The sequence below is a fragment of the Lactuca saligna genome, chromosome 8 (genome assembly GCF_052625555.1).
Source record: "Lactuca saligna cultivar CGN05327 chromosome 8, ASM5262555v1, whole genome shotgun sequence".
Lineage (NCBI taxonomy): Eukaryota > Viridiplantae > Streptophyta > Magnoliopsida > Asterales > Asteraceae > Lactuca > Lactuca saligna.
Window position 1 is genome coordinate 92,180,790 of NC_136424.1, and position 22,269 is coordinate 92,203,058.

The window sequence follows — 22,269 nt, forward strand, 5'->3', positions numbered from 1 at the left end:
TGGGAAGCACACTCGTTTGGTGTTTCCTTTATCTAAAAATGATGCTATGTTTCCTTTTCAAATTATACATTCGGATGTTTGCACCTCTCCGGTGATAAGTGATAGTGGGATTAAATATTATGTCATTTTTCTTAATCAATTATGTCATTTCCTATGGGTGTACCCTTTACGTATAAAATCTAAAGTGTTTTCCAAATTCCTTCATTTTCATGCTTATATTAAAAACCAATTCCATACTGATATTAAAATGTTTTTGTGTGATAATGGAAAAGAATTTAATAATTTCCAATTTCACTAATTATGTGACGCTCATGGCATACACATGTGCTTTTCATATCCTTATACCTCTACTTAAAACGGTAAATCTGAAAGGATGCTTCGGTCCATAAACAACACCATTCGTATTCTTCTTTTTCAAGCTCATCTTCCACCCACATATTGGGTGGAAGCCCTTCATATGGCAACTCACCTCCTCAATATTCTCCCTTCATCCACTCTTAAAAATGATACTCCTTATCACAAACTATTCCATAAACAACCCTCCTATAATAACCTTAGTGTTTCAAGGTGCCTTTGTTATCCTCAAACCAAGAACACTCACAAACTTCAACCCCAATCTGTACCTTGTATCTTTTTTGGTTATCCATCACATCATAAAGGTTTTCGGTGTCTCAACCTTCACACTAAATAGATTATTATATCTTGTCACGTAACATTTGATGAATCTGTTTTTACTTTTGGCTCTATGACAGCAAATCAACCCCTCGCTTACACATTCTTAGATCATGAGGGGTCTCGTAATTTTTTCAACGACCCAACCAACCCTCCTCACCTTCTCGATTCTGTCACACCCACCGGAGGAGATATCAATGCCAACGTTGACTCTTCTGTTGGCATTTCCTCGTCTCCCAACGATAGCTCTTTGGCTAATGCTTCTACTATCCCAGCATCCCCTCCCAACATTATCTTACCGTCCACCAACACTACCCAATCTCTTGTCTCTACTTCCTCTCCTACAAACACACATCCCATGCTCACCCGAGCTCGTCATGGGATCTATAAACCTATACAAAAGCTTAATCTTCACACTGATGTCTTGTCTACTTCCCCATTCCTCGAAGGTACTATCAAGCGTTTGGAGGTCCTAGTTGGCTAAATGTTATGAAAGAAGAATATAGTGCACTTATTGTAATCGAACTTGGGTACTCGTATCTCAACCACCAGATGCTAATATTGTTAATTGTATTTGGTTATTAAAAAAGAAACTTAATGCAGATGGCTCTCTATCACGTTATAAAGCAAGACTTATTGCAAATGGGCGCAATCAACGACCATGCATTGACTATGATGAGACATTCAGCCTAATTGTAAAGTCATCTACTTTCATGACTGTACTCAGTCTTGCTATTTCACATCATTGGTCGGTTCATCAATTAGATATAAAGAATGCATTTCTTCATGGATATATTTAAAAAAATGGTGTATATCAGCCACCGAGTTTTCGTGATCCATCTTTGCCTGATCATGTCTGTCTCCTTCAGTGGTCTCTTTTTGGCCTTAAAATGTACCCACATGCATGGTACCATCGATTTGTGCAATTTATTACTAGTTTTAGGTTTGTCAACAACAAATCAAAATCGTCTCTCTTTATCTATCATCAAGGTGCTCACATTGATTATTTACTGCTTTAAGTTGATGACATTGTTTTGACTGCCTCATCCACAAGTCTTCTCCAACAGATTATAACGAATCTTTGTTCAAAATTCTCTATGACAAATTTTGGTCGTTAAACTATTTCCTGGGTATTTCAGTTATCCATGATAGTCAAGGTATGTTTCTTTCTCAACATAAGTACGTATGCCCATGAGATTTTGGCACGAGCTAACATGCTTAATTAACTGCAAACCTGCTCGCACACCGACATATACTTCTACCAAATTTTATGGAACGGGTCCTCCTGTATCCGATCCTACACTTTATCGCAGCCTAGCAGGAGCTCTATAGTACTTGACGTTCACACTCCATGACATCACTTATGCCATCCAACAAGTCTGTTTGTTCATGCATGACTCGCAGGAACCTCATTTCTCAGCTCTCAAACATATTCTTTGTTATGTTTGAGGCACTATTGATCATGGTTTATGGATATACTCTTCTTCTTCTTCTTAAGGCCTGGTCACTTATTCTGATGTTGACTAGGCTGGGTGTCCCTCTACTAGGTGCTCAACATCTGGATATTGTGTTTTTTTTGGTCTAAACCTGCTACCCTAATCTTCTAAATGACAAGGCGCGATATCATGGTCTAGTGCCGAAGCAGAATATAGAGGTGTTGCAAGTTGTTGAGACGAGTTGGTTTCACAATCTTCTATATGAGCTGCTTTACCCACCACTCACTACTACTCCGGTATATTGTGATAATTTCAACATTGTTTATTTATCCTCCAACTCAGTTCAACATCAATGTACTAAACACATTGATATTGACATTCACTTTGTACGGGATAAGGTTGCCATGCGGTAGGTTCGAGTTCTTCATGTCCCGTCTTGGTATCAATATGTTGACATTTTCACAAAAGGGCTACTATCTTCCTTGTTTCTTGACTTCAGATCTAGTCTAAACGTCCGCTCGAGATCTCCCGTCCAGACTATGGGGGGCTGATAGCATATACATGTATTATGTATATTTATTTATTATATTTGTTTTGTTAGCATTTTACCCTGCATGGCCCAATGTATGTATATGGTAGCCCAGAAATGTATCTGAATATGTTATGGATGAAATACAATTGTTGTTCATGGGAAATTAGTGATCATAACCGTTTACACATAATGGTAGAAATTCCATAGTCAAGTTTTGCCAATGATTTGTCGTGGACATTTAACATTTATGTTCACTATCCAATAATCCAATTTGCATATTGTTATGGCAAAAAGGTGTTATACATTAATTGTTTTTCATGTCCTCAAGTTGGAAAATAAAACTAAAACAAAGCCAACAACTTTACGATTACACTTATACCCTTTGGTGTGTAAACACTTATATGTTATCAGGTGTATAGTTTTTCATTGAAAGGTTTATGTAATATCGCTATGCTCGTTGTCCAATTAGGACTGAAGTTGCAAAAAAATAAATAAATAACTTAACTTCCTAAATTAGTAAGATTTCTTTTGCATGTAATTCCAATATTTACTTTCCATAAGCATTAGAAATTAAGACAACGTTAGTTAATTTCTTATCAGTCATTCAAGTCTTATTTAACTTCACATGCTACTCCTCTAAGTTTCCAATTTGCTACATTTAGTCTTTCCTTTTTCTAACTTTAGTCAACTTATCAATATTCTCTTACATTTTTTACCCTACAAAATAAGACAAAATAAATAACTAGATATTTCCAATAGTGTTGGTGGGCGCATAAAATAAGAATGCCACGTCAGCTCATGATATACTCGTTCTTTGTTATTATGGGAAGAACACACAACAGATTCAATGCCATTACCATTTACAGAGACAGATCCTTCAATCATCATATGCGTCTCAGCTTTTTCGTACAAATCCCTTCGAAATTCACAGAATCGCGCATCAACAACCTCTGGCTACATTCTACAAACCTACGCTCACTCAAATCTGCTTTACCATTTCTTCAAAAAGTTTGCTCAAGTTTGATCGATAGCTTCCTCATCACCAATGCAAAAAGTAAAAACCCAAACGATCCTAACTTAGGGTTTTTGTTTTTGCATTTCGAATCCTTCTACTTCAAACTTCTCCAAACTCTAAGGTATACTACTACAATCTTGGTTTTGTGTTTGTGTGAGCTTCTGTGCTAGACAGTATACTCCCTGTTTTTCATGAAATCGAGTTAACTAAAATTTCTACGTTTGTTCTTCGTATATCTTTTATAGGTAGATTTTGTCTATGATTTTTAGTTTCGACTACGATGTGATAAGTTTTGTAGTTGATCGTAGATCATTTCATCGCAGCAAAATAGAGTTTGCGGTAAATTAATGGATAACTTTTGATCATTCTGTTGACCTTGTTGATTGTTATCACATGATATATTTTGCTTAAGGATAATACACATTTCAGCTTATTATCATGTTTGTATTCGTATACTCGTATGCGATGCTCTTTTTTCTCCTCATGCTTATCATTCCCTCCAGATTGAGGGTTGTAATGGTGATTTGTTGGCTATTTCCCCACGAAATTTTGCTAAAAAAACAAGTTGCTTATTTATGTTAATCTAGCGTAATGCCTTTATTTCTTCCGACGAGCAATCTAATTAAGTAGGTTTAGATGTTATCCTTGTTGATTCTTGTCTTCTTTGTGTTGACTTGCGTATCACGCATTGCCCTGTTAAACTGGAAATTGAAACTCCAGTTTGTTTAACTAGTTATATCGAGATCCTACAAGTAGACGCATGTATGAATGTTTGGAGAACTGATTGTATCTGGCTATTTACATATACGTTTCTCTTTTCCTTTAGGTAAAAGGTTTACCGTTTACCTAGTTTCATATGTAATTTCATTAATTCATTTAGCACACCCAACTAATTTAGGGTTAAATGCTTGTTGTTGTTGGTTGTTACTGTTAACCTCTTGTTGTTTCTATAAAACACTATCTTTTTTAGCTTATAGATGTTGATTTCAGTTGTAACATGAGTCAAATGAGTTTCAATATCTTTTAAAATTCAATCACCAACTAGGATTTTCCTTTTATGAGTGGTGTTATGTAGCTCATTTCTTGATATTTTGCAGATTAGGTGTATGGTGACTGAACAAAGAGGAGAGACAATCTTTACTGATCTTGAATTTGAGGAATATAAAAACACTTCTTACAAGGAACTGAAAGAGGGACATATCAATGTCAAGTTTTTAGAAAAGATTCTCAAATGTCCTTATTGTCCTGAGAGTAGAGAATACACTTACATGGAGGACCTCTGTAGGTATGCATCTAGGATTGCAAGAGAATCAAGAAGCAGTGGTTTGAAAGAAAAAGCCAAGCATATGGGCCTTGAGGAGTTTCTAGAAAGAGAATTTGATACTAAAATCAAGGATTTAGAATCAACAAGTAAAAGTGACATATCAAGGCACACAAATAGGGAAGAGCCAGTTGTTTGGCCATGGATGTGTGTGGTTGCTAACATCCCTGTTGAGTATAAAAATGGTAGATATACAGGTGATAGTGGTAAAAAGCTAAAAGATGAGTGGATAAATCAAGGTTACAACCCTAAAAAAGTTCATCTTCTATGGAGCTGGAAGGGTCACTCAGGATTTGCTGTGGTTGAATTTGGAAAAGAATGGAGTGGATTTGGTTATGCAATGATGTTTGTGAAGGCTTTTGAGGTAAACAAACATGGGAGGAAAGATTGGTATAATGGGAAAAGTCGAAATGACACTAATCTTTATGCTTGGATTGCAAGAGATGAAGATTATAACTCCAATGGTCTTGTTGGTGATTATCTGAGAAAACATGGTGATCTAAAGACTGTTTCTGAAGTTGAAAAAGAAGATGAAGTGAAGAATTCTAAACTCCTCATGGGATTGAAAACAATGTTGGAAGAAAAGAACAAAAGAAGTGAAGAGATCCAGACTGAAATAAGCAAAACAGATTCCCATATGTATTTTGTTATGAAACAGAAAGAAGTGATGATTGAGAACTTCAACGTGATGATTGAGAACTACAATAGAGGTATTAATTTTGATTGTTTTTCATCAAAGGTTACACTGAAATCCAGATCTTTTCTTTTGTTCCTAACTTTGTTCTTGATTAGAACATAAAACAATGCAAGAGAAGGTGAATGAGCAGCTTAAAAAGATTTCCATTGAACATGAACATAGCAAATTGCAGCTTGAAGAACATGAAAAGGAACTGAGAGCACGTGAAGCTCTAAACGAAAGTGAGCAAAAAAAGCTTGACAATGAGAAGAAAATGGTAATCACTACCTATTGTGTTAACCTTTCTATTTCTTTACATGATCTGACTCATGTTTACATTTTGTAGAATGAATTGGCGATTTTGGAGCAGAAGAAAGCAGATGAGAGGATGTTGAAATTGGCTGATGATCAGAAGGTTTGTTTTGTATAACGTAATTCTTGAGGTTCCTTTTCATATATTATAAGCTATGAATACATTTACAGAGAGAGAAAGAGAAACTTCACCAAAAGATTATTGATCTTCAAAAGAAGCTTGATGATAAGCAACGATTTGAGCTAGAGATCAAACAGATGGAAGGAGCCATGGAAGTAATGAAGCACATGACTCATGAAGACGTTGAAGCAAAGAAGAAATTTGAGTCGATCAAAGAAGATCTGAAAGAAAAAGAAGAGGAATACGAGGGTTTGGAAGAGCTTAGTCAAGCTTTGATAATCAAAGAAAGATTAAGCAATGATGAATTACAGGATGCTCGCAAAGAGTTGATTTCTGTAAAGCTTTTTTCTTTCCTTCCAACTGTTTTCTGCATCTTTACCTTTTTGTCCCTGATGTTTTGTTTGTGTGAAACAGGGTATGAAGGAAATACATGGTTCTGGTAGGGCCCATATTGGTATTAAAAGAATGGGTGAGCTTGATGCAAATCCATTCATCATTGCTGCTAAGAAACGATGTTTAAGTGAAAAGGAAGCAGAGGATGCAGTCAAGTTTGTATCAATGTGGGAGGATCATCTCAGGGATCCAAACTGGCATCCATTCAAGGTCATCATCATTGGAGAAGGGGAATGCAAGGTATGATTGATTAATTATCATCTTAATTAACATACATATAAAACATCATTTAATTTAATTTATTTTTTGAACTTATTATTGGTGTGACAGGAAATAGTGAATGAAGAAGATGAGAAGATTTCAATGTTGAAAAGTGAATGCGATGAGGATGTATACAATGCGGTTGTTTCAGCTCTAAATGAGCTGAATGAATACAATCCAAGTGGAAGATATCCTTTACCAGAGCTTTGGAACAAAAAGGACAACAGAAAGGCCACATTGAAAGAGGGAGTGGAATTTCTGCTGAAACAATGGAAGATCCACAAACAAAAGAAACGAGGTTGAAGGTGAGTTTAATATTACTAAAATGATTGATGGTTGATGATGATGATGATGATGATGGATGGATATGGATTATGGTTGTTTATTATTCATATTTTGTACCTTCATTTTGAATGACTTTTAGTGTTGAATGAATGTATGAAATAGGATATGCTATATGAAGGTAGGTTGCTATTTCTTCTATTTAGTCTTTAGTTGATCTAACTGGTATTGATCAATTCAAAAATGATATATAATCCAAATGACTTGGATAGCTGCTGATATAACATTTAACATGAGTTTGTTTTGAAATTTTGATAAAATTATGTGCATTAAAACTTGTTCAAAATAACATTTTAAACGAGTCTTCCAAAAAAGAGTCTTTGCTTTTAAAGGGAAGGTCTTGGGTTTGACTCTCTGTAAAATAACATTTTCCACATATTACGTGAAGATTAAAAAAATAGTCTTCCAAAAAAGAGTCGATAATGGAACCTCATGAAAGCCAAATGTTTTGACCAATTTTGTTCGCATTTGAAAGAAAATAATTATGTTTGCCAATTGACAACCCCACAAAATGTGTACGAAAATTATACTAAAAATATTTTGCAAAAACGAATGAATTTTCGCAAAACAAAAAAAAATGGTAAAATATCAATAAGACCACTGAAAAGGTAACTTCACAGATATATTTTTTGCAAAATAATTTTTTGTATTTTATTTTGGTAGAATTGAAAAAGTAGTAATTTATAATTGGGCAAATGACATAAAAACTTAAAATTTGTTAGAAATTTATGTATATTAGGTTCATTAAAGCTAGAAATATTTTTTTTGTATTATTTATTTATTTATTATTATTATTTTAAATCTTTGAACAAACTTTTGTTTAAGAAGCGTCCAATTGTTTTCCTTTCACTTTATAAAAAATTTCACATTTAGCCTCCATTCAACTACACACCGGATTTTTCTGTATCTTAAATTTTATTGGATCTAATGCCTCTAGATTGCTATGATCATGGTCTAGAAGATCTTGATGTCTCGGTTTGCAAAAATAAAAATAAAATTGTGAAGATATTTCTTTTAATATTATTCACTTGTTTTTTCAAAAATATATTCTTATTAATATAAAGATTAGTTTAAAGTGTATTATATATCATAAAAATAAATTATATCTAAATAACATTAAGACTAGAATAAGAAGACATGTTTTTGTTTTTAAAATTATTATTATGTTCAATTTTCACATATAAAGAGAACTTATAAAACAATAAAAACGAATTTATTCGTTTGTTGTATTTTGGTGCGACATAAACTAATACAAATATTTTTTTTTTAATTATTTTGATAGTAGATAAGCTTGTAAACATTATAAAAAAAAAAAGTTTTTTTAGATAAACAATCCCAAACACCAAACACCCCCACCTAGATATTATATATCAGAATAACTTTGACTCGGATTTTATTTCTCTTAAACTTAGCAATGATATTATCATTGATGATTGTGAAAATCACTTCTCCCAAGAGAATTCAACATATGCACAGTGCTACTTCTAGTCCTTTAATGTTTGTGAAAAGCACATCTCAATGCATTTTGGGTATATGACAAATGTACATGTTGAAAGGGTATCCCAAGCTCTTGTTTGATTTTTAAATTCTTCTTTTTTTTTCGGTTTGTGGAGAATTCCAAATGTTATTATCTCCTACAAAAAATTTGTTTTATTTTTTTGAACAGCAGCAGAATTTTGTTACATGTTATAACATTTTTCATAGATAACTATTACTATAATGTCAAATAAAATATGATTAGATGATTAGAGATATAGCACATTGTAAATCTTGGACGCTTTTAAATACTTTTAGCTTTTCCTCCTTACCCATGATTTTGCTCCCCACATGGTGACAACTTCCGTTAATACCCTTAGTGCTTTTTCATCTTCTATAATACTTCCAATCGCTTTTGATATTTTTTTGAATCGGATTTTTCACGAGGGGTTGAAATCAGGACTTTCTTTATCTAATATCATTATGTTAGTATGTTAGTATCTTAGTATTAGGGTTAAAGCTCAAGCCCGGTAGGATTTGGATTAGGATTTTTATATTATTATATATACTTGTTTATATGTGGTTTAATTTTACTATTTATCAATAAACATTCTATTATATTACACACTAGATTATAACCCGTGGAAACCACGGTTTGTATGTTTAAAACTATTATATAGATAAAAAAAATTATTATAAAAAAAACGTATTACAGATTGTAAGTAATCATGAATTAATGTGTTAAGTAAAATAAACATAATAAGTTAACATATATTTTGAAATACTTTTTTGTACACAACATTTGAAATTTTATTGATCAAATTATCATTCGTCTCTAAAGGGATATATAAAACTCTTATATTAATAATTATCGTTAGAAAAAAGACAAAAATATAGGTTTTTAAGATAAATTAACGAGTGAAAATATTATGTTGTTTGCATTTTCTTTTTAATACGATATTAATGTTAATTGAAATAAAATTATTAGTTAAGCATGAAAAAATCAACCGTATTGTTCCATATAGAGAACTAAATCGAGAAAAATAATTGAAATAGATGTAGGTTTCAACATGTTTTTGCATACAATCAATAAAATATAAAAAATATGTATGTCATATCATATGTATAGCCGGGTATTTCTCTTAAAAATTTATAATTTGATTTTTTTTAAACGTAAAATATAATATAGTAATTTTTCTGAATATAAAAATAATATAAGAGTTTTTCTGTATATACATGAACAATTAGTTGTGCTCTTTTGTATAAATCCCTTATTTAAAATCAATAACTTTAGTTATTTTCTATTATTATGTAATTTTATGTAATAATAAATGAAATGCATAAAAAAAATTATTGATATGCTTATGTAAGTTTATGTAATATTTGTTTTTCAATAAGATTATTTGCTTTTTATTTCACTTGATAGTAAGTTAGTATCGATCATGTTCTCCACTTTCAATTGTTAATCTAATGTTTTAGCTAATGTTATATGATATTTATTAAATTTTGTATTTTGATATCTGCATTGTTGGCCTCCATTGTTCTAACTTCTAACTAAATATCAAGGAAATTGTATTTTGTTGTGCACTTATTTACATAAATACTCATGTTACTTATTATATTTGTTTCTTTTCATAAACTTGATATGTTCATATAAGATTATGTCAAATTGATCGATTAAAATAATATTTTGAAGGAAGTTCTTTACACTTTAATGAAATTTACATTTGTATCAATGTTTTTTAGAATTGATTCTTTCCATAAGATTGATATCAACAACTGTGCTATCACAAAGATGAAATTGCAAAATGTTAAAAAGTTATATAAATTTAAAAACCGGATTGAATATTTAATAATTTAGTATGGAAAATTTTACATTTGGCAAACATATATGAAAATTTTAAATTAATAATAATAAGATAGTAATATATAAAAACTTTCTTGCCTAATGTTAGGAAAAAAAATATGGAAAAATAATCTTTAAATGTTTTTCTTCAAATATTGACCAATAATTCTGATTTATTTTCTGCCTAATTTTCGGATATAATATTTCATTACTATGTATAATTCAAAACTGTTAATATGGATATATATCAAATGAAATAGAAATCAAAAAAATGAAAAATACTACCAAAATGACATGTGATATTGGTGTTTAAAATAATGAATGTGTTATTTTTAGGTTTTGTTTATTAGAAGAAGTAGATTAAAATTTAAATTTTCTATAATTTAACTGACTAGTATTGAAAAACCATCATCAAACCTTAAACTCGAATTTTCCAAGCATCTAAAACATTAAATACCATATTAGAGTCTTCTTTTTTACCTTGGGTTGAGATAAAGCAATAAAGCATTATTCATGTTCAATTTTACATGATCACTAAAACTAAGGATAAGCTGTATAATCAAATACAAGACTCGATTATCAAAGAAAAGGCATGATTACCATCATTTATCTTTATGTTTTATTCCGCATTCTTATTTAAATATAAAGGTATAAGTCATGCTCGTAGACAATAATTTTGAAAAATATCTATTAATATACAAATAGTTTATAAGAAAACGCGTTCTTATCCATGAAAGTCCCACTTCTTAGAAAAGTAAAGAGAATTGGACGTCTTGTCAATTGGAAAAATGTGGGAAGAGTTATATATATTTTCCAAAAAAGTTATTTTGGGTTATATATAATATTTATTTGGTAATAAAATAATATTTCTTTGTTTTCTAGTGTTCTTGAGCAACAATATAATAGATTGAGCTTTTGGTTAAAAAGATTCGCTTGCTTTATCTTAAAAATACTATACGTAATCAATAAGGTTATATATTTATTTATTATTATTTTTATTAAGCTTATATCCCTCTATATCTATTTAGTGTTGTATTTGTTTTAATAACTAAAAGAGTAATAATATCAAAGTATATATTTGACTGACTAACTGAAAAATCAATTTTAATTGATAAACTAACTAATAGTTACCTAACTTATTAATTAATAATGTTTAGTAAAAATAGCTATAAACTAGATTGTAAATATAAAATGACACAAATTGATATATAAACATATAACTATAAACTAGCATTATATATAATTAATGATATATTTGTAATATATTTGAAAAAGTTCCATGAGCTTCTCAAATACTATTTCAAAATAACTTATTAAATAGTACCTATAAGTTACTTTATTTATATATATATATATATATATATATATATATATATATATATATATATATATATATATATATATATATATATATAAATTATATAAATTAGTTTATGAACTAGTTTATTTTTGTCAAAGATGACTTAGACTCTATTATTATTATTATTATTATTATTATTATTATTATGAATGACATTCGGTCTTAAGATTGAAGTCTATGATGTTTGAATATGAGTTAACTTCATTTTGAAGTATTTTATACTAAATGATCAATGTTGATGATGGTTATTATTAGTATTATTAGGCTAAGGGGATGATAACACTCCTAACACATTGTCACATCAGCTTTTTGAATGTTACTTTTTTTTTTCTTCATTTAACACCTAATCTTAGTATTTGTTAGGGAGTGGTAACATTCATAGCACTCTAATTTTTTTTATTTTCTTTTCTCTAATTAATTAAATTATTTTATTTTACTACACAAACATATTTGATGCACAAATATTAATCAAACTTTATTTTAATATAACATAAATCAATTACATGAAAATAAATATAATATTAAGTGTTGGTTACTTTTGGTTCTTTTAAATCAATGTTTGATGCTTGGGACCAAATTTGTAGGGAATTATCAAATGAGGGTTAAAACAATTTTATTGAAATCAAAGTTTTGAGAATGGGAGTATATTTATAAACAAATTTGTAGTGAGGGTAGGAATCATTTATTTGAAATGAAGTTTTGGAATGAGAAACGACTTTCTGACATACACATGACCATGATAATTGAGAACCATTGGGATGGAGACTTTTCTTTCTTTCTCCACTCGCCAAGTGGTTAACGAATTGCAAATAATGAGTCCTCTAGCGAGTTTTTTCGGGGTTGTGTTTAACATTGCTAGCGAGGTTGGCGGAGTCTGATGGCGACCCCCACTCCTCTTAGTCTTATTCACACACAAACACTTCATGTAACAACGATGAGCAAGATTGATGACCCCACCTTTAAACAACAATGATATTGCATACCATAATTTCCGTCGATGTTCTCTCTCCAATTGAAATCCTATCATTTGTTAATCTTTTAACCTCCATCTCCATCGATAGTGTTAAATAAACCAAAAACTAAAAATACCATTCTATTAAATCATTAAATATATAAAACACACAAGCCAATCGACACTTAAAAAGTGATACCTATGTATTGTTTTTGTTCTTCAAGTACATGCCTAATGCCTAATGCCTGCCTTGATGTTTTCATTTTTGAAATACAAACAGGGATTGAAAAAGGCTATTCCGTGGGGATTGGCCTATGTGTTTTGGATTTTCCTTTTGTTGGGTACAAAAATATTTCAAAAATCCATAAATAAATGTACTATATATTGATTTGTAAAAGTTATTTAATGATTTTAAATACTTGCCAAATGCATAAAAAGAACAAAAAAAAAGTATTGTATGTGAAAGAACATACTTTTAACTAATTGTCTTTTTGGATAAAAAAAATATTTTCAAAGTAAACTTTATATTAAAGTAAATTAGGGAATAGTATCTTTAATTGATGGTGTTTAGTCTCTACTTTCTGATTTTTGAATCTAGGTTTTTAAGATCATGTTATCGACCAATTCTGTCATTTACTCTAAAGTTTATATCCAAAAAGTAAACTTATTACATAAATAAAATTAAATAATAAAATCTTTCTTTTTTACATATAATTTGGTTTATACAACAAATAAGAATATTGAAAATGAAATATAATTTTACATATATACCTTTTCATAATTATAAATGGGGCCAAGTACATTATTTTCAAACTAGCCCATTCTTCACAAATTTAACCAGGGCTTGCATATATTTGATGCCTCAACCTAACAAGTACACAAACCCTACATTTTTAGGAGTTTTGCATTAACACCCCCTTCTTAAAAACAGTACCCCAATAGTCAGAGCATTTTACCTCCCTAACTATCATATTTGCTTTTTCGTCGTACACTAACAAATTATTTCATAAAAATACAAAGAACACTATAAAATCATCATACTTTGCACTTCTTTTGTTCCTGAACATTTTTTTGTGGAAAACCACGGTTTAAAAAGTCAATCGATTATAGAAATTGAATCAGCATGAGAAAAGATGCTGCAAGTTGTGTTCATTTCCTAAAATCGGAAATTTTTCCCGGTGAAGGTTTGACCGAACTGCCAATTGGCGGGAACAATGTTCCATGAGGTGGAGGTACGTCGGTCACTGCCTGTAACCCTGAAAGAGAGGGATTGACCTGTAAGAACAGCGTTAGATTGCCAGTTTTGACCCCAGTTACGGCTCATGCTCATCCAATTAGTCTTTGTTCCTTTCACCCATGCCTTTTGAATATCACCCGCACCCGCAACATTGCTGATCAAAACCAAGTTGAAGTAACGGAAACCGTTAATTGTGAACCTAATCCCGCCTGCCTTCCTACAAGGGACTCTGCGGAAATAAATAACAAACACAAGGGTCAGTTTTGCCAATTCCAAAAGGTGGGAAGCAGTTACTTACTAGACTTTCAAAGTCAAAACTTCGACCCCAATATTTTTTAATATTTGTTTTTTAAATAGAATTCTTAGAAAATAAAAATGTATTTCACAATAATACCAAATAAAAGCAATATATTACAATCTGTAAATTAAAACAATGCCGTAAATATTGAGTTTTTAAATAAAAAAAATAATAAAATTATTATATTTATAGTTATAAAAATAAAAAATCATATGATCAGTTACAAATTCAATTTAATATTAGAAATAAAAATGGTATAAATAATTAGTCAAAAAATAATAAAACTTTAGAATGTTAAATATTATAAAGAAGCAGATTGAAAAATTGTTAAATAAACCGGGTTAACCGTGGCAAACAAAAAACACAAAACAAAACATTTAATAAAATCTAACATGTGTTTATTATTGACCTAAAAATAATTAACTAACCTAATAATAAAAACTCTCCTTGAATCAAACACACTCATTTTTTAAAATAATTAAAATATTTATAAAATAATAATTGTGGTTTTAGTACATTCTATTCCGAAACCAACGGCTTTGATTTTGTATAAGAAGGAAGAAAGCGTAGAAGGTGTTGCAGGGTACACCAAAAGTACCGTGGAACCTACTGCGTTTACTATAATCACGTGACCAATCGATTGGTCGTAGTACAATTGGTACCCTCTCTCAATAACGCTATCAAATTTTGTAGTTATATTCGCACATGATCAAATAAATAAAGCTTTAAATAAAAAGGGCCTTTATTTATTTTTTAAAAAAGGGAAAGGCAATCATAATGATGTAAAAGTCAAATTAAAGTTCCACTTTAAATATTTTAAAATATGAATGAAAAGCATGGAACAACAATTAACAAATCTAAAAAGCCGATCATTTGGAAATCAAGAAACTTTTATATTTGATTGAGTGGTTTAATTATTTAAAGGGTGCTATGTTAGTATAAGCTATAGTTGAGGGTAGTAAAATGAAAATTCTACAACTGGAAAGGACAATAGAGGCGATTAGTCGTCTGCAGGTACGGCAAACCATGTGTGCAATTCTGCATATATAACCACTAAACCAATAACATGCTCGCAATTAACATGTTCCAGGGTATTTTAGTCAAACCATAGCAAACAGATATAGATGTATATTCTCGCCTCGGGGTATTTATGTCAAATCGGTCGGAATCATTGGTAACTTGTACCTCATGCATAAAATGTTGTATGTTTCACTGGAATTGTGTTATTGAAACGAAACGTCGGAGGAAAGAAAGGCATACCGGCGGTAAGAGACGGGGACGATTCCGGCACGATACTCTGCAATTTTAAGAAACATGGGCATGGCGAGGTCAAAGTGAGTACGGGGAGGGTTGCACCAACCACCATTGTCGTTTGGTAAGGCGAAATTCGGTGGGCAGAAGTTGGTGGCGGTGATGAAGATAGAGGGGCTTCCGGGGTGGCACCACCGTGGGTCGTTGGTGCATTTGATTTCAAAGCAAGAACCGCAACTAAGTCCGTTATTAAACAACGCTGTGCTCAACGCCGCCGTGTTAACGCCGTAGCCTTGGCTGTATAGGTTGCCGTATCCACAAGCACCTCCTATGAAACAAATGTAAACTCAACATTATGCATTGGAAATTTCGAATTTGTAGTAAGGTTATGAACCAAGGAATATTCCGGTGACTGGTAACATACCCATAGTGCCGGAAGCATCACTGCCGCCGTAGAAGGTAGCATGAGCACCTTGCCATGCCCCGCCGGCGTAGTTTCCGGGGATTCTAGCTTCGGTTACCGACAATAGAGTGATAATGAGGAAGACAATGCCGCCGGTGATTACCATTTTAGTCATGCTTCACTGTACTTTGCTGGAGTAACGGTGGCTGGTAGCGGTGGGTATGAAGAGGAATGGCAGTGGGTGTAGGGTACTTATGGAGGGGAGTTCATGGGGATGGATGTACGTAAGGGCAATTATGTAAATTTATATGTTTGAAATGTCCCTATTTGCGCTATTAAATAATAAAATATAAAATTATAAATTACGCTCGTAAGTCGTAAATTAAGTTTAAAGTGGTGAGATTGTGTGGGGCCTCTAAAAATTACAACTTTGCATTGTTTGATTGTTGTGCATCCGAGTGACCCGACTCATATTTTAGATAACCGGATCCGACGGATATTATATCTTGATCATCACATTTATTTGCATTTAATTTGATTAGATGCAATCGTAAATATTGTTTTTCAAAAATTGGGTAATAGTTTCCATGTTCTTCGTATACAAAGTTCTATTTTATTTATTTATTTTAAATGAGAATGCCATAGTTGTTTTGAGGGAAAATGACTCTTTGAGGGTAATTAACTTTTGCGTTTGGACTCATTTGGTCCTTTTTTTTTTATTCAATATACCATCGAACTTGTTTGCATTCACTATAACCTTTTTGACCGGCCTTTGACCTGTGATAGTCGGTCAAAGGGTTATGGTGAACACAGACAACAAATTCGATGGTATATTGAGTACAAAAAAAAAGGACCAAATGAGAACAAATACAATAGTTGCAATGATCATGTGCTAGTTATATTAACAATGCATAAATATAATTTTGGAAGTCGAACTAGTATTTTTTTTTTTTTTTTGTTAAATAACATGTCAAGTATTATTAATCGGTGCTGGAAAAATGTATATTATGATCACACATCATTAAGGATTATGTTTGACATATACGTTTTTAACTTTGTATTGGTAAAAAGAAAAGTAAATATGGAAATAAAGTTGGATTATTCCATTTTAGGGCACACGAAATAGCGTTTACATTATGAAAGTAAATCGATTAATCATAAGAGTGCCCCGAATTACCAAACAAATGTACAAAATATGGTTGTCTGTTCAAAAGTAGGGGTATTAATTGGGGGTGTTGAGTTAGGAGAAATGTACCTTTTATTTATATTTTAAGGGTACCCTTTTTAATTTTTGGGTTGAACATTTGTTGATATATTATTGCAAATTTGATTGTTATAAAGTAATTCTTACTATTTTAGTTAAATAATATGATTACGACATAGGTGTGGAGCGTTTGAATTCATAAGGGAGGAGGGAGTCATTCTCTTCTAACCCACTAAACCCATTGCTACATCATTTTTTCTTTTTTATTTTTCTTTATCTTTCCTAACCCACAACACACGGAAACTTTATCTTTTTTAACTCACTCAACTCATTCAATTAAAAAAATACAAAACAATCAAAGATAAAATCATAATTAGAAATAGAGTTACTGTTGGTACAACTCCAACTTCAACGGATTGGTTAATTAGTTTCACTAACCTACTTCATCATCTATCTCTCATTTTCTCTTGTACTATGTGTTTTAAAATTTGTACCTTAGTTGTTTTGTATTTTTTTAATTGAGTGGGTTGAGAAATATATTATATATGTGTGTTGTGGGTTGGGAAAGATGAAGAAAAATAAGAAACAAAAATTGATGTGACAGTGGGTTCAGTGATTGGGAGGGAACGATTCCCTCCTCGCTAATAATGAATTATGTTATAATAATACTACTTTATTTTACTTGGGAGGATGAGCTTTTAGAAACCAGAATGGTTATTGAGTAATATGATAGAATTGAGGTAAACGTATGAGTATGTATTTTGCTTTTTATATGTTACAGAAATAAATTATGTTAGGTATTTTGAGATTAGTTTGTAAAAATAGGACACTTTTGAAAATACATCCCACAATTTGGCCAAATTCATTGTAAATCTTACAAATTGAGTCCTCTAAGTCATTTTTTTCTCTTTTAACTTACGTAATATATGTAGACAAAAATATTTTGTAGTTTTCGAAATCTATCAATAGATAACGTTGAAACTTGAAAGACGTTGCATCATGGTTTTATATGTTAGAAAAAAATAGACAACACTTGTCAAAACTCAAAACAAATAAGATGTCATTTGTTAAGTTCGGATAATCATTGTTAAGAAGTAATGTGGATAACACACAAAACCAAAAGCACACAAAGACATAATATTTACACGATTCAGTTAAGATGACTTACGCCCATGGTCAGGGGGTGGTATTCTTTATTCATAGAATTCTCAAACAGAGATTATAAGTACAACCATCAGAGATTCGACCTACTCACCAGGGATACAAAATGATTGTAACATCAGGATCCTTAGAGGTATTTAATTTTAATGTATTTTGGATTTTTTGGAGTGACCACGTCGTGGTGAAGGCATCCTACGACGTGGCGATGCTGGAAGTTTCGCGGATCATTTAATGATCCCCACGACATGGCATTTATTAGCCATGATGTAGAGATCATCTGTCATGAAAACCCTTATTTTTTCGAGTATTTAAAGGAAAGTGGAGAGGCTAGGGTTGCCCATCTTCAGCCTCCACCATTCTCCAACCCCATAAACTTAACCCTAACCAACCTTGAAGTTTTTGACCTTATTTTAAAGCCTTTTTGGTGATTTTGAAGGAAGTGGAAGAAGATTAAGTGCAAGAAGCAAGCAAACAACACCCTCCAATCTCTGGAATCATTTTGCTATATCATTTGTAAGGACCTTTAATCTACTTTTTCATCTTTTCTCTATTGATATAGAGTTACCTTGCATGATTAAACTATTTGATGGATTTCGAGTGAAACAAAATAATAAAGTTTACAACTTTATGACTCTTAGGAGTCCCAAGGACACCATACTTAGTACATCTGATAAATGGTTGTGGTTTGGGATCCATACATTAGTTTAGGTCCCTTTTCTACTCTTTTTGACCTAGATCTGATGGAGAACATGCATGGGGCATGCATGTACATAAAGTTTACATTTTTAGGGATCAATAGGACCCCTAATGCATGTACATAAAGTTTACATTTTTAGGGATCAATAGGACCCCTAGATGCTTTCTGGAAAGTTTGGGCAAAAGGATTTACAAATTAAGGACCTTGGAAAGAATTCTGCCTTCAAACCTTTTCCCACGATGTGGCAGTAGGGTGTCACGTCGTGGCGATGGGGTTTTTCGCAACTGTTTTGATACTGTCTCTTCCACGACATGGTGCTTTTGGGGCCATGGCATGGCTATCTATTTTGGTACGAATATGGATTTATCCAAGACCGGTTTCGGATTGGGTTGAACCCATCAGCCACGACGTGGAGGTCCACTTAGGTTGAGTTTGACTTTAACTTTTAACTGTTGACCGTTGAGTGTAACGTCCCGAAAACAAGGGTAAACATTTTATTTTTAATTATAATCAAAACACTAATGTAACTTTATCCAAACATTGAAAAGCATTTCAAAGTAAAATAATTATTAGAGTTCATTCCCAAAATCACGTATTGCGGAAAACACGGGTGTATACACTGCGATCAAGTCGGGCCCTTCCCTTTCAAACCGGAAGTACCTGAAACCATAAACCACAAACTGTAAGCACAAATCTCATTGAGTTCCCCAAATACCATATACCATACAGATCATATGAGACATACATGGCATACATATCCAATCAATCAATAAAATTCATATGTGCCAACCATAGTTTTGTCATTATGCCACAAGTCGCCTCGTGGTCTACCTTGCAAGGCCCGGGGCCAAAACCCTGGGTCTTATAGACAAGTGCCAGGAGCCACCCCTGGTCTTCCATGCAAGCATCATAAAGAAAACTAGCATACAATCTACAACTACTTAACTAATAATTGCTAGAGTTTAGACTTCGGTCTTGCATACAGATTACCAGGAGCCGCCTCCTGGTCTTTCATACAAACTGCCAAGAGTTACCCCTGGGTATTCCTACGATACATAAACCAAATGGGCCGGAAATTGTGCCTTCGACCCATATAACATCGAGGAAACTCACCTCAAATGCAGAAGCCCACTGAAATAAATCCCTAGCTACTGTCCGAGCTATCAATACCAAAATAACACCCAATTAGCAATTGGGTTCCAAACTATGATTCATAATATATACTTAGGGTAAAATGACCATTTTACCCCTGATCCAACTTGAATTAAAACTGAGGCCCAAAACCAAAAGATCCATAAAGGCCCATTAATGGCCCGATTTTCCAAATTGGGCCCAAACCTATATGGGCCTTATCCTAAGCCCAAAAATTCCCTTAGTCCAACAGTTGATCTCAGATGGCCCAAAAGACTAAAAGCAACAAGGCCTAAAAGACACCATGAGGCTCAAACCCAATTGGGCAACACTTCACGAAATAAGCCCAAACTCAGCCCAAAGATGTGAGGCCAAAAAACACGACAAGCCTAAATTTACGTCGAATGCGGGGTGTTTGCTCAGCTACATTAGGCGTACTCGATGAACCCTGGTCACGACTTCAAATTAGTACGTTGGGCGTACGGCCAGTTACGCGGGGTGTAACCTAGCTTAATCCAAACTCGACTTTATAAGCTGGAAATGAAGCCAAGAGTCTGGATCTAAAAGTCTTCCTATTAACCACAAGCTAGCACTAAGCACCTTTTTCTTGAAAATGTGAAAAAAACACACCAAAGTGCACACTTAGATCTCTCAAACTCTCAAAATGAGATTAAGGTTTCCAAAATGAGGCTAGGAGACAATGGATGTTGAGAAATGAAAGAGCCTTAGGCTCATAAAGATGTTTAAATAGTGCACAAACCCTAAAAATTAGGGTTTTGAACTCTGCTCATTACGTTGGGCGTACTCACCCAGGCATGTGCCCTCCTCCACGCACGCATGGGACCAGCTTGCCAACTTTTTCCACTAAGGGCCAATTTTGTCAATATCTTCAAAGTGCCATAACTTCCTCATCTTAGGTCTGTTTCCAGCGAAACTTATATCCACTGAAAGGTGGCGAGAATCCTTATGCTTCTAACAACACACCCAAGCCTTAACACTTCCCGAACAAAACCCAAATGCCATAAAAGACCGAGTTATCAAATTATGATTATACCATTGGCCTCCAAAGACACCATCGAACACTTGGATCACTCAAAACATGACACGCACATCCGAAAAGTGGCAAATCCTTTCTTCCCCAAGGCCCTAAGCCTCATGAAAACTGATGATTGGGTCGCAACCCCGAATAATAGAGCAAATCCAAAACCGAGTATTACATTGACTTTGACCAAGTTTTACTTAGGGGCATTTTGGGTATTTTGGGTGGTAAATTGAGTTTAGGTCATTTTTTATTGTACAGGTGACTGGTAGAGTCAGCAGTTGGAGTTGTGATTTGTTTAGCTGCATCTCGGAGTGTGAGGTAAGTTTCCTCACTGTACTTGTGGGTTGAAGGCACCTATATTGGCCCACTAGATTATGAATCATGTTATATTGGTTATATTTTAGATTGGTAGCTATGTATGGTGACCTATGTTCACCGAGTATGTGTTAGACTGGTATATATGTAAGATTACTTGTACTTGCTAGTTATTGATTGTTATTGTATATGTCGACATGTTATGGTTGGTTGGGTTGAGGCGGTCCTGCTTTGTGCTGAAGTCCAAGATACCCGAGCGGTCTGGATAGACTGAAGGCCCAAAAGGTGGACCAGTCAGGCCAAAGGCTCGGAGAGCAGTCTAGATAGTATGTAGGCCTAATGAGGCAGTCTAGTATGGCTGAAGGCTCATTTATGCATGTTGTTATCTGTATGGTTGTGTGTGGTACTTTGGGGGAACTCGCTAAGCTTTGGCTTACAGTTTGATTGTTATTATTTCAGGTACTTTATAGGACAGGGGCAAGGAGAAGGGTTGATCATGCATATCCAATTTGATTTTATGACATTTGATCTTGGGATACTCTGATTTATGATTTGACATTTTTGGGAACCATGTTTTGTAAATAATTATGGATTTTGGCTTGGTTTTGAAATTGAAAAATTTTACCTTGATTTTTGGATGTTACAAGTTGGTATCAGAGCCTTGGTTTCAGCGAATTGGATAAGCATTCGTGTGAATCCAAACTCAAACTAAGGATCTGTAAAGTTTCAAAAAAAAATTGATTTCAAATTGTTTTCAAAGTCATTTTTAAAATTGTATTCAAAATTAACCAAGGAAGGATGAGACGTGTTCGACC

General features: G+C 32.9%; 2 protein-coding genes across 2 annotated transcripts; one reads left to right on the forward strand and one right to left on the reverse strand.

Moving 5' to 3' along the window:
* Positions 1-3,423: 3,423 nt before the first annotated feature.
* LOC145009903 (protein INVOLVED IN DE NOVO 2-like) lies at positions 3,424-7,093 on the forward strand. Its single transcript, XM_078968525.1, has 8 exons — positions 3,424-3,776; positions 3,925-3,994; positions 4,753-5,686; positions 5,769-5,929; positions 5,999-6,067; positions 6,136-6,420; positions 6,500-6,718; positions 6,809-7,093. The coding sequence occupies exons 1-8, from the start codon at positions 3,424-3,426 to the stop codon at positions 7,040-7,042; spliced, it is 2,325 nt and encodes a 774-aa protein (XP_078824651.1). The 3' UTR covers positions 7,043-7,093.
* A 6,647-nt stretch (positions 7,094-13,740) lies between these two features.
* On the reverse strand, positions 13,741-16,147 carry LOC145010992 (expansin-A4-like). Its single transcript, XM_078969593.1, has 3 exons — positions 15,926-16,147; positions 15,511-15,829; positions 13,741-14,181 (listed from the first exon to the last, which is right to left on the reverse strand). The coding sequence occupies exons 1-3, from the start codon at positions 16,077-16,079 to the stop codon at positions 13,872-13,874; spliced, it is 783 nt and encodes a 260-aa protein (XP_078825719.1). The 5' UTR covers positions 16,080-16,147; the 3' UTR covers positions 13,741-13,871.
* Positions 16,148-22,269: the final 6,122 nt, after the last annotated feature.